This window comes from Antennarius striatus, chromosome 5 (assembly GCF_040054535.1).
Source record: "Antennarius striatus isolate MH-2024 chromosome 5, ASM4005453v1, whole genome shotgun sequence".
Taxonomy (NCBI): Eukaryota; Metazoa; Chordata; class Actinopteri; order Lophiiformes; family Antennariidae; genus Antennarius; species Antennarius striatus.
The window spans coordinates 22974521-22988847 of NC_090780.1; the positions used below are offsets into that span (position 1 = coordinate 22974521).

The window sequence follows — 14327 nt, forward strand, 5'->3', positions numbered from 1 at the left end:
AGATAGTTTTTTTGCAGATTCCAGATGTCTAAGTGCTCCATCTGTGGATGAATGAAATATTCCCTCCTCCTCTGCAAAGCCATGAATTAGCTGCTAGCACTGGAAAATACAAATGCAAACATTTTGAAATAAGAATGTAGATGTGTATTTATTTGATTACAGTATTTTAAGGCGCACTGGATTACAAGGCTCACCTTCAATGAACGCCCTATTTAAAAAATATTTTTCATACATAAAGTGCGATGGATTATAAAAATGCACTGGATTATAAAGCTCATTGGATTATAAAACGAATCTGAGAACTCATCTTCAATGAATGGTCTATTTTAAAACTTTTTTCATATATAAGGCACATTGGATTATAAGAAAATGAGAAAATTTAAGGCTTTTAGGTGCGCCTTGTAGTGCAGAAAATACTGTACATCAAATGCTTTCTGTAGTGATTAGGATAAGTTTATCGGTTCAGTCAGACGTCATTAACTTTAGCTTTTACCACCTTTAACAGGGACCCTACCGCGCAGGATGAGGAAGGAGCTGTTGGCCGTGAAGCTCCGGAATCGCCCCAGCAAGCAGGAGCTGGAGGATCGCAACATCTTTCCCGTCCGCAGCGACCAGGAGCGTCAGGAAATCCGCCAGCAGATCGAGACCAAGTTAGCCAAGTGAGTTGCTCCTTTTGGGACCACTTCCCCTTCATCAGCCATCTTCTGCCCCATGTGTCTCATTACTTTTGTCTACACGGTCTCATCAAATAAATGCTCAGTCCTTGAACGTGTCACAATGTTTTTCGCTGTAGATGCCAGTTTGTAACATTAGTTTAAATATCTTCGGATGAGGAGGGTAAACCCACTTTAACTATTTTATTCACCACTTTATTCAGATTCAAATCATTCCTGCATTTGTGATGCTAAAGGCAGCTTCAGTTTTGATCAAAGTAGTGGACAGAATGTCATGAAATGTGAAGTATGTTGTTCTTCCTCCCAGCAGAAATGAACATTTTACTCTAATGCTTATTTAACCTGCATACACTAAAACCAAAACAAGCTGAAAGACACTAAAATGAAAATATTTGCTTAGCTGTTGATATGAACAGATTCATTTGAGCAGCTGAAGTGTACTTATGTTATTACTGTGATATTATCATGTACCTAGACTTGGGTAAAGCATGATTCTGTGTGTCACAACAAAGGTTTCTATGTTCTTCTGTGGTTTGTGGCTTTTCTGGATCAAATGATCTGATTTTTGGGATCAGGAGCAGGAATGCACAGCACATAATCTCATGTTATATAAAGGGCTATGGGCCGCTGTTATGGCAACTTTAATAGGATTAGCAGTCAAATTATGGTTTTTAGGGAGCAATGCAGTGGCGGGGTGTGCTGGTAGCATTATGCAATGCAAGTAATGGAATGCAGCCACAAAGTCAAGTGCATTGTCTGGATGTATGAAGAATCGGCTGCTGTCTAGTTGATGCTGGTGAAATAACTCATGATATAGAATGATGATGACTCTATCCTCAGAGAGTTGAAGCTGCTGGTATTCCAGGTTTTTTTTTTTTTTTTTAATACTTTTCATACCTTTACCTTGAACACTTTGTGCTGACGGCTTCGGAGTGCTTTAATTGGTGGACGACCTTCTTTCACCTGCTATTTAATTTCTAACAGAAGCTACTTCTCCACTTTCTGGATGAAAAAAATAGCAATCGTCCGAGTCATTTGAGGTATCGTAGCCTTGAATGGCTTTCACAGCCAAAAAAAAGTATATACAGTATATATATATGTACATATTGTTGTATACAGTGTATATATACAGTATTTATGGGTAGATGTAGTTCGGCCTCATCAATAAAAATGAGGACAGAAGCTACCACATTCACTCCGTGAAACATCTAACCACACGTTCTACCTTTTGATGAACAACACCAGAGGTGTGTCTGCAGACATATATCTGCAAAAACTGTATATTTATGCCTTTCATTAACTCATTTCACATCTGAAATGAATTAAAAGAATGCTTTAGACCACATGTGTCAAACTCATGGCGTAGCTGAATCACCAATCTAATTTATTGAGAGAAGAGCAGTTCTAATCTCTTCGATTTTGACCTTTTCAGGTCAAAATATTGCAGGAACAATAAATGTAATAACCTGCAACATAGGTTGTGTCTTGAATTTCAGCCCCTTGTGTGCTTGAGTTTGACACCCATGTTTCATGTTTGTGACATTTCCTTTAGTTTGTATGCTGAACACATGACGGCTTCTCGTCCTGCTGCTCCTGATAGCAGCGGCTCAGCTGCACCTGATGCAGGTTGTGTTTCTTACAATCAGCTCTGATTCATTATGTGCATGAGACTACAAGCACTTAAAGAGGCCATGATGTCCCTGCACCAGCGCCGATGTGACTAATTGATTTTTGGCATCAGCGTACAGTACACACTGTTCCTCCACACTGGAAACCTAGTTGTAGGAGCTATCAACGAAATATGATGTTCCGTAACAGCGGGTCCAGGTCTTTTAATTGTCTAATAGAACTAATAAAGCTTGTTACCTTCAAATTAATTTGATTCTGACTCTAGACACATATCGCTGGCAGTGCCACAACATGTACAAAAAATAAAATCTCATTTTGATGATTTCTATAATTTGCATTTTACACTCGGACCTATTTGATAGTTTGATCAAATTTTCATTGAGTGAGGGTCCAAATCTGCTGAAGTTCGTTCAGTGAAAATGTTTTAATTTAAAGCAAAACTGCAAACTTTTTTTTTGTTTCTAATGTATGTTATTAACTTTTAAATATAATTTTAATGGCTTTCCACTTAATCCCATGCCCTGAATGGGCTTACGTCAGATGTCATCACCAGGGGGCATCGATGGATGACATGGTGCTGATGTTTACAATAGAGCCTGTCTCAAACAAAGGCAGTCATTGACAGAAAATAGCTGACATTAGCAGTGGATGCCCGTAGGGTGTGTTTTTTAGAGTTCGTAATGGCGGATGCTGTGAAATCCGATCATATAATGCCAAGAAATCCAACCAGTTGAAATCTGTCTTTCGTCATTTCTCAATCGTTTCCACCAAGAGGCACAGATAGTTTCCTTCATCGGGTCGTTCACATGTTTATTTGAGTTTCATTTTCGATTAAGATCAGCTTCCAGTGGTTGGATTTGGATATTTAGCCTCGTAATCATCCTGCCAAAGTGCGTCGGACTCATGAGTTGGAGTTAAGTAGAGGAGTTTCAGATACAGGACTGTTTCGTTAAATGCATGTTTAAGATCATCTGTAGGGAAAGTACACCTGAAATAAAGAACCTGATAAATATTTGGATGCTTTCTCCTTATAATCCATGATGATCCTTTAGGAATAGATATTAAACAGGGCAAGAGTCGTTACGTAACTTTTGCAGCACAAAGGTTACCGTGTGAGTCAGGGAGCTACAGGGGAGATTGGTCCCCCGCTTTGTCCTGGATGTGGCTTCATTATGAAGCGGCTACCATGATAATAATTAGAGCGATGAAGCCTCGGCGCTGAGAAGGAACCGGAGCTGGTTTCTGACCACGCTGGGAAGGAAACAGCAGCGAGATGTTGATCGACTCTAATTAACTTACAGTATGGCCTTTTTGCGCCGTGCTCGGTGACTTCACTGCGAGAGATGAGTCACGATGGCATTCAGATGAGCTGAATAGTGATTCTGGCATCGCTCCTGTCCACGTGAATTCTTTTTTGAATGCTACGCCTTCACCCATGGCATCTCTCAGCTGCCCGTCAATCTGGAAGGCCGAAGCGTCTCTGATGTACGCGATGTTATTATAGACCTAAAGCTGTTCCCCCCTTAGCGCCACGTGTTCCATGTGACGTTCTCTGTTAGCACATGGACAAATTCCAACGGGTAATTGTGGAATAGCGACAGGCGTTATGGACTCACTTACTCTACGTCAAGATCAGGCTCCACCACAAACCCCGGCGGCCTTACGTTCCTGGGTGCTGTTGCATAACGACAAGAGGAAGCGATCGATTCTGGGGGGCTGTGGGTTGCTGGGATGGGGACAGTATGTAAACAGTGCCGATTAGAGGTCAGAGGTCACAGAAGCGGGTCTGTTGTGACTGCAGTGAGGTAACAACCGATCAATAAAGTATGTCAGGAATGTTCCATAGGCTTCAACAAATATACAGTAGGTGTTTTTTTTATTTATGTTGACATATAGATGCAGTTCCAACATAAAGGAAAGCCATTTATGATTTGTTGATTAAGTTCTAGCTAGAATTATTCACTTTTGTAAGGTTTTCCCAGTGGAACACAGAGGCCCAACAGTCCCCTTTAATTATGTTAAACCCAAATTCCTATTAATAACCTAATAAAGCAATCAAAGTACCGTGTGATGGGTCTGCAGCTGGAATACCAGTCAGTTCATGTTTCACGTTTGTCAACCTGGCAGACATTTTGTCCCTCAGTCCATATCCACAAATGTAATGGAAAAAGCTGGATGAGTGAAAATATCATTACTTTCACAAGTATCACACTTTGTCCGGAATGGATCAGGATTCAAATCAACTTTTAGCAACGTTTGTAATGTTTTATCTCAGTGTCGGGATAATCTGGATCAACTGATCTGGAATATTTGTTGGGTCCTGGTCAGACTTTGATCCGTGTTGGAACCTATGAGGACTGCAGGCATCAGCTGTGAAATTGTAATCACAAAATGTGTATTTGCCCCTATTACGATGCGGTAAATAATCCTCCATCTAAATGGTGTTGCAGATCATCACAAAACATCTGAACGCTTGTACCCCTGGCCTTAAAAAGTGTCATCAAAATCCATTAACTTTTTGAGCAGTGCTGCTAACAGACAAACAACCACAGCAACTCCAGTAAAAACACCCCCCCCCCCTTGGCGGAGGCAGTGATCCTAATTACACTGTGTCTTAATAGCGACACGGCATAATTTTACAGTCACAGCATTTCAAAGAATGTGTCATACCTAACAACAGGATCTCCCACACCTCCTCACTGAGAGTTTCTTTTCTGTTTTTTTTTTCTTTTTCTAATTTAGCTAAATCTTTGAGGACTAATTTAGGATCTGGTCTATTCTTCCTCTGAGATCATTTTAAAAATAATTCAGACAAGCTAAGGATCCTGAAACTGGAGCTTCCTGTATTGAGGCGTCAGTCTCTCCTGGTAGCAAAACCAGCTGTGATTACAGCAGTTTTTGGATTTTAGTTTGTCTGTAAATGCATAATGATTTGAAGCAGAGATCAACAAGTCATCCATCTCAAGGTCTGGACAGCTTAGACACCCCGTTGTCAAGGTGTTCATGTCTGCTGGAGAACGTGACCATCCTCTGCTGGCATCTCAGGCAGTAAAAGCTCTAAGAATCCATTCCATACCGACCATTGTGCAGAGACTGAATGAATTCTACTGAATGTGTCGCATTGAATAAGTCGTGCTCAATGGAAGCGAGCGGCGTCAGGCACACTGTGTCCCGTCCACAGCGTTCAAGGCAGCGTTCGAATGCAACGTGGAGTCGTGGGTGGCGCAGGTGTTTGCACAAACAGAACAGCCTCCATCACAGACACAGAACAATCGTTTTCATGTTGACTCCTTTTGCACGGCAACAAGCAAACATGCCAGGCAACGTGATCACGTATTATCATCATTATTCAAAAGGAAAGCAAGAGCAAGACGAGATTGGAGTTTGAATTAGATTAGCCTAAAATAGTAGAAAAGGAGCAATATAGAGTCTAGATTTTTAGAAAAAGAGAGAAATTAAATAAATTAACTGTGAAGAAAGAGATGTTTGGGTTTAACTGAGTTCACACTCACCCCTTCCATCTGTTATTATGGAAGCTGTTCCGTCTTTAAAGAGATTGAAATTATCTTTGGTAGGAAATAACACCAAACCTTCACCTCAGTTCAACCTCACTGTCTGGATGGAGGAAGGAGACAGTTTGGAATACCTTTCAAATAGACATATAGAGCATTTCATGTGCGTTGTGATACCACACGTCTACATATACTGTACAATGACAATTGCATTGCATGGAGGATTGATTTACCATCCTTATCTGCAGCGCTCTGCTGAAGAATGCAGAGCAGTGTGCCGGTTCCACAATCGCAGAAGGGAAACCTCTGTTTCTAAATTTAGCTCCGTTTGGCCAAATACTGCAGCGGCAGCCATAATCAATTGCTTGTCCACGTCACGCCCCCAGCTCGCCTGCTCCCTCTCCTCCTTTAGAACCGTGTTTTTGCTGCAGGGCTCTTCTGGCGCGCAAGACACACATTTACTGCAATGATCTTCATCTCCATATTTGCCCCCCCGGTGCCAGAATTTCATGCAGTTATCCTCAGCTCGCACCCTCGGCTGAGGACGTCCTTACATAAAGATGGCTGCTGGTTTTGTGTCTGATGGGTTTCAGTAAAAGTCGTGGCGAAGTCACCTTGAATTCCCTTCACAGAGGAATTATTTGCATTTTTGGAAGGTCGACCTTTGACCTGTCATGTGATCGCTGTGTGGGCGATTGTGCAGGGGCAAGTTTGAAAGAGTAGAAATAAGAGAGGAAATAAGAGCACCACAAAAGGAACATACAAGGATATTTAAAGGATATTCGTTTAGTGACTGAACACATCAATTTCAATTCAATTCAAAAAAACTTTATTAGTCTCCAAGGGGCAATTGAAAGCACATAAAGCGTGATTGGTGTAAAAGTGCAAACATACAGTGAAAACATAATCAGTGTAAACATAAACAATAAACATAGATAATAATTAAATAATAACATAATTAACATAAATACACTGTTTATGTTAAATAATAATTCAAACACTTCGTTAGTTCAAAACCTAAAAATCAGAAAATCAGAAGTTTAGTTGCACTAATAAAACTTGGTGGCAAAGTCGCTCTGGGGGCAAATACAGTCTCAGAGTCTCACAGTTTGAAGACCCACTGACAAAAACAGGGTGAGAGTGTGACAAATATCAAGAAACGCGCTAAAACACACACATGCAGCTAGCCGGTTAACTCTCAAACATGCGCCTCGATGTGCAAATGTGAGGACAATTTTCCAAACAGGCACCCAAATTCACTTTTTTGCCTCAATGTTGTGGCAGCATTCTGGATATAATCAGACAAAAAAAAAGAGTAAATGTTATAAAAAAGAATGGAAAAATCCTCCAAACTGGTGAATAACTAGACCTGTACTTGTAACTGTCCTCATGCCAGCTGCATGTGGGTGGGCACAACTAAAAGACTCTTCAGCTCCGTCCCCTCATGAGTTCTACGCTCACTTTTTGTTCGACGCCACAAATTCAGGAGCAAAAGTTCACCTCAACACTGCAGAGGAACTCGATGAACTCCTCTCCGATAAGCCGCTATCATGAAAAAACTCCCGTAGTTTAACAACACAGGTAACCAAAGAATTAAGAAAGAGATTTTTGCTATTTTCACAGCAACGATGGTGAAAAAAAGCAGAAATCCAATTAGCATTTCCAATTGAAGAACCAATAAATGGATATTTGTGGCATGTAAACCAATTTTTGCTGACTCCACAACTCACCGTATGAAGCAGGACAGATCAACTGACTACAGCTGTCATCCAAGACGACCATAAATAACTTTCAGCGGCCTCACGGCAGCTGATATTCACAGTGAGAAGAAAAGGAAGGCGGATGAGGCTTATTAAGCGTTCCTGAAAAGAACTGTCCGCCTGTACGCCATCGATTCCTGATCTTAAATCGTCTTTTCACTCGCTCTCCTTTAGAATTATATATCTGTGAACAATATTCAATACAATAGCGGTTTCTAAGCAACCGAGGCCGTCGCACGAAGGCAGCCGGCTGTTCTTCCACGGCGAGGATATTTTCAGTTTCATTGTAACATCATCATATGATGAAATATTGATTCTCGCTCTGCTCGGGTTTCCCGCACTCACAACTCAGAATCCAGGAAAGAACACTGTCATGGCCAATATTTGGAATTCAATCAATTAAAGATGAGACATGGCATAATTGATGAAGAAAAAGGTCTGGTTTATTTGTGTTTGACCTGCAGAAGGTATGAGTTTTATTTCTTGAGGTTTAATATTGTCACCAAGTGTCGTTGTACGGAGAAAGATGGGAGCTGTGAAAGCGGAAACAGCCTTTCCTAGCGGTATTATTCCTTCCTCTGCTGTGGCTAAGGCAACAGAATTGACCCATTTTAGTCAGAATAGCACCTACTGTACCAGCAGCACAATGAAAGCACAAGATTATTCATTAAGTCTATAATGGAGACATAAAAGCCAATAGGAATGGTCCAAGTTTGACTGGATTGGATATCCTTCATAGAGATGTGTTCAAGTGCTAAAATTGTCCAATTCTATGGGTTTTTTTTAATATTTTGAGTTTAGTGCAAAAACTACCTGATGGACGGACGAAATGGAACTTGGTAACTAAGGAGAAGACATTAAAGTTTGGATTGGATCCAAATAACACGCTATATATATTTTGTGAGGGGCTTCTGTGAGGCCTTTTTGGACCATCTTTATCAAAGTACAACATTTTATGAAACTAGATGGAAGGGAGATGCCAAAATTTATTAAGAAAAAGAAGAAGAAGAAGTATACTTTATTAATCCCCGCAGGGAAATTACATTGTCACTCAGGTGTATACATGTAATTGTAATATATATTTAAAAAAAATAGATGAATTTGTTTTATTTCCAATATTTAGACTGATAAAATCAGTTTGAATGTAGGGTAGGCCTTTTTTTGTAAGGGAAGTTGAATGTCGGTGACTACTATTGCACCTGAGGAGCGCTTCTCAGTTTTCTATTTGTGGTTTAGTAGCTCGGCAGCGGTCCAATCACAAGACTGGATTTGGCAAATGCTGCAAAACAATTGGAGCCGGGTGCCACGGCCTGAACATATATGGCACAAAGTAAAATCGTCAAATTACACGTTGTCAACACTGTCGACCTTCCCTGTCCCACAAGCGGTAATTAACGCCACACAATGGCTTTTTTTTTCTGCCGATCTATTTGCGCGCACCCTCTAATTGAAATGTCAGAAGTCTCAAACCTCCAGCAACCCACACACTGAAGACTGGCTATTTGTTTCTCTATTCTAACCTCTTGCCAAATTAGGGTCAGATCGCCTTCAGGGACGCGACCTGTGACATGTGGCTAATTTTGTTGGCTTTACTCCCACTGCTACATTTCTGTGAATATAAATAAACAGTCGTTGCAGGGTGTTCATTTGTTCACCCAGTGTGGCTGTCGTCCATCTCCAGTATTGATTCTGGCTCCCCAGTTAAATGTAAGAGTTTATTATGCCAACAGGATCACAAATGGATTTTGGACGATCTGCTATGCAAACTAATGGATGCCCATTATTTTAAGAAATCAATATTTGTGTAGTTTTTCTGGAATACCCAACATTCCTTTTGTTTCCACCACTTTATTTATATATATATATACACACACACATATATATATATATATATATATATAAACTTTTCGGGAATTATGACGTAACAAATTAGATTTGTGATGTCAGATATCGTACATGTGTTAGTAGTCACGTGTCGTTGACCTGTGAACTGATGAGGTCATCACTGTTTTGTAGTCCAAATACAGAGCCCACTGTTTGTGTTTTAATGACCGTCCTACGTGTAGTCATTGGCTGAAGAGATAGCACAAAGTGAAATGCTTACCTATAGATAGGTTGTGTGTGTGTGTGTGTGTACTAAAGCACAAAAAAATGCTTACCCAATCACACTTGTTCCATATCATCCCTTCGATGTGATTGGCTCCCTGATTCCCCCAATGTCCGCCTGAAGATTTCATCATTGTTTGTTCCAGTGATAAACAACAGTGTCATCAGCGTACAGTGGACTTTGTGTTATATGCTAATGAGAATGCCATTGGCTAACATGTTAACGTTACGCTTGTTTACAAGTTGACATTGTAAACATTTTGTTGCCGTGCCAACAGGCTCGTAATGATGCTGCTAACATGCTAACATTACGATGTTAACTTGTAAGCAAGCGTAACACTAACATGTTAGCCCCATCGTTGCGTTCCCGTTAGCGCGCTAACACCCTGATAACCGTCGTCAACCACTGTAAATAAGTGTAACATTAACATGTTAGCGGCATCATTGCGAGTCTGTTAGCATGCTAACATGCTATAGTTACAATCTCAACCATTGAAAACAGGCGTAGCTTGTTTGTTAGCAAACAAACAAGCTACAAACAAGCAAACTGAGGTTTTTATCAGAATTGTGTGTTTATTCCTAGATTTATTCTAGGAAGCGTTTCCTGTCTATTCATACTCACGGCCTACTAACGGTAGACATCCAGGTCAACGCACAAGTCTTGGACGATGACTAAGTTACAACAAACACCAAGCTTCTGGTATGCTACTGTTAAAAAAAGGTTCCTGTAATTATTCCCACCAATTACCCTCCATCTTGGCCCCCTGCACCCCCTTATCCCCCAGGCCGTCCCGGAGTCCATCAGACTCCACATCTGACAGTGGCGCTCCTGTCCCGGGGCTCTGTCACTGAGGGGAATCAGCGAGGAATTAGGACATACCTCATTGGGCAGTAGCAGGCCGCCACCCGGCCTGTGGCGCCTTACTCATACCATTCTCCTCCACTTTTCATGGCCTGACATTCCCATCAGCCCTTGCTCTTACATGCAGCTCATCGCTTTGACGTGCTGGCGAGTTCGCCAACAAACGAGGAACTTTTACCTCTCATCAAGAGAAGTGGGTGAGTACTTGTGAAGCCCAAATTACTGCAAGGGCTGTGACTCAGTCCCGGTAGGATTGCTTGCAAAAATAAAAATTTCACACTTTTTTATTAGTATTTGAATTTAGTTTTTGAATGAAGTCCAGTCCAAATTTAAATTTAAAAGCAAATTTAAATAGCTTGTGACGAATCCCCTGTGGGTTAAAGAGAGCAGCGGATCCGATCGGCTCCTCTGCACTCAGGCGAATGCCGTTGACCTGAAATGTTTTCCGCTGCTGACCACACATCCTACTAAAGCCCGTTCCATTTAGCGCGTCGACTCCCCTCAGCTGTCAATATCGCCATTTCTGTTGCGATGTTCTGTGAGCGGTCGGAGGTCCCAGTTACATCTGAAGTTGCCACACAGGACGGGAGGCTTATTTTAGATCTGCACTCCGGGTGCCATTATTTCTAGGGCTGTGGACAAACTGTCTCGGCTGCTTGAAAATTTTCCATGATTTTATGTTTGACGCAGTCTCTGCTCAGCTGATTTGAGGTAGAAATTGGGTCATTATGTTAAAAAAGTACAGTTACTGTACGTCATTACAAGGGCATTACAAAATCACAACTGTGAAGCTAGACTACCGTCTCTAAGGATACAGTTCGTAACCACAACACTCCAAATGCAAATTTTTCTCGCAAGAGGTCAGAGTTCAACTGACCTGCAATAAACCTGTTTTCTTAGCCTTTCTATTGGAAATCGGGGTCACTTAGATCAAATTAATTCAGATTACAGTATTTTCCGCAATATAAGGCACACTTAAAAGCCTTTAATTTTCCCAAAAACCGACAGTGTACCTCATAATCCCGTGGGCTTTATTCGGCCATTCATTGAAGGTGCGCCTTATAGTCCAGTGCGCCTTATAGTGCGGAAAATACTGTACATGTAATTTTAGTGCTCTGTGTTTTCATCGGGAACCAACAAAGTGGATAGTTTGATGACTTTCAACAGATTAAACATGGATAGAAAAGATTTTCAGATATTTGAAAACAGCAATGATTGATTTGCATTTTGGTTGCAAATGTGAAAAACAGAAATTTGTCATAATGTGAGCACTGGAGTGAAAAAATGTCATCTAACATTATGGTTTTGTTGTCTAGTCTATTGTCATTTCTAGTCTATTGTTGTCTGGGGCTTTGATGCATATGTGGAGTGATTCCAGGTGACAACAACTGCCTAGACTTAAAACTGTCTCCATTTAGAGAATTAGGGGGGTGCCGGTTACCTTGTTTTCCCTCTAAATGTAATGTCAGTTTAATGTCAGCTTTCTACGCTCTTGTGCTGATCAGAGCAACATCTGATCTCTTTTTTTTTCTTCCTGCCCGGCCTGCTGTACGCCGTCCCTGCTGCCGGTGTGAATCATACTTCCATCTCCCAACAGTTGGATTGTGAAAACCTTGTGGGCTGACCCCTTTCTGGTCGCTTTATAAAAATGGATTTTGTCATAGGATGGCAGGAGAAATCGTGACTGATCTTCTTTCTAGCGATTCAGGGATGGGTTTGTTGTGTTCAGTCATACACGTGAGCGTGGGATCAGGTGGCTTTCTAATGAGGCTGAAGATTCTCCCTTTGGGCAACCAGACAGATTGTGATTAAGTCTGTTTGACAGTAACAAACAACAACAATTCAGAGAACACGAATCTGAAGCTTTCATGACTGATTTTCATGCATTTCAAACCTTTTTTTAAAAAAATTGCTTGTCGAGACTAAAATTCGGCAGCATCAACAGTTATTTTGATCGTGGAATGATTATTTCCTGTTGATGCTCAGGTCGTTGAACTCTTTTTGCTCAGTAACAGATGTCTTCTATTTCCTTGTTAACATTTTTCAGTAGCGTTTCATCAGAATTTGCCGGACATCCGTTTGTAAGCGACGTTTTGCGATCGCTGTCACCACACATTGATTGTCGTGAAAGGGCTGGAAACGTGTTTCTTCGGCTAAATACTCACAATGCCAAAAATATGACACTAGAATTTGGGTAAAAATGACTTTTGGAAGAATTCCATGAATGGGGAAATGTGATTGGTCTGCTGTCACGTTTGGGGCGGGACATGTCAGGGTCCAGAAGAAGTGGATGAGAACCAGAGGTCTTCCTGATCCATAAAGGAGGCAGATTACAGACGTAATCAACTCTGATGGTGGACACACTGGTTCGTTGTTGTCGTGTCACCTGACCTGTTTATTGTGCTTTGTTGTTTTTTTTTGTTTGTTTTTACGTGATTAATTCAAGAGGATCAATAAAAGTTCATGAGTAACTGGGTTGTTGTTTTCATGGAGCACAAGCAACCCAAAAACATTTCCCTAATACACATGGTGGGGTTTTTTTTAATTCCCTTGAGTGCACACACACACACACACACACACACACACACACACACACACACACACACACACACACACACACACACACACACACACACACACACACACACACACACACAATGATGGTAAAATGTGAGGTTAGTTGGGTTTACCTGAGTGTACAGGTGTTTTTCAGGACATGAGCCCCCCCCCCCCCCCCTTTCTCTCTTTGAATGCGCGTCCGCGTTTACATGCACGCGCCTAGGGAATCTCCTCCTCGGCCCCGCCCCCCCGTGTTGGAGTTGTGCATGTAGTAAAAAGGCTGCGCTCAGTCCTCTCACAGCAACTCCGAGCGCGCAGCATCCGCGTCCCTGGACCCCTGGAACATCAGCCGCTGGTTCGGTCTCTAAAAGCGGCTCTGACGCGATACATGAGAGGCAAAACTTTACTTTTCCCCTCGATGTTTGTTTCCTTAAATGTTAAAATATCTCAATAATTTGCTCTTTGGGATCGAGGTGGGACGCGGCGTTTGCGTTTTGGATGCGTTTTGGATCTCGGCGCTCTGCACGCCGACTCAAGCATCTGAAGTGAAACAAGGAGTGAAAGGAGTGAAAAGACTTTGTGCCAGAAGGAGAAGAAGAAGAAGGAGAAAAAGAAAAGGCGTTGAGGAGAGACACCTCAACCGGACAGGAGGAACATGGTCCAGAACGTAATTCTGGTGTTTTTCCGCAGGAGACTGAGCCAAAGGCCGGCTGTGGAGGAGCTGGAGAGCCGCAACATCTTAAAGCGTGAGTTTAAATGATTCAACCATGTTTGTTTGTTTGTTTGTTTGTTTTGTTTGTTTGTTTGACTTTTTCAACTTTATGCTTTTATTTTGAAAAGAAAACGAACGTAACGGCTTAACATACTTTTAAAAATCACTTTCAAGAAATTTAGTTGTTGTTTTCAATACTTTTACTACTATTTTTTTTCATTGAAAAATCTTTGAAAATAAACAATCATTAACTATAGAAATCCTCAGTTTGGAAATTTCCTTCGTTTTCTTAATGAAATGTCCTTTAAACAAATTCCAGACCTTCTTTTGACTCTTTGTAAATTTTGCTAGACTTTTTTTTTGTATATTCTGTCATTACGAATCAATTATATCGTAATAATTTAAATATTAATTATCAGTAAAGTTCAGCACAGTGGTTGCTCTAGTTTTTCATAATAGTTTCATTATGTAATTGAAGGCAATTCCTCCTGATTTTTTCCATTTAATGACAAA

At 41.1% G+C, this 14327-nt stretch overlaps 1 protein-coding gene across 3 annotated transcripts in view; it reads left to right on the plus strand.

Moving 5' to 3' along the window:
* phactr3b (phosphatase and actin regulator 3b) overlaps positions 1–14327 on the plus strand; it is a 33299-nt gene that overhangs the window by 16366 nt on the left and 2606 nt on the right. For all 3 annotated transcript variants that reach the window (XM_068315527.1, XM_068315528.1, XM_068315529.1), the window contains exons 8-9: positions 506–659; positions 13793–13848. In XM_068315527.1, coding sequence (XP_068171628.1) covers positions 506–659; positions 13793–13848 — 210 coding nt within the window. The remainder of the gene's footprint in view (positions 1–505; positions 660–13792; positions 13849–14327) is intronic.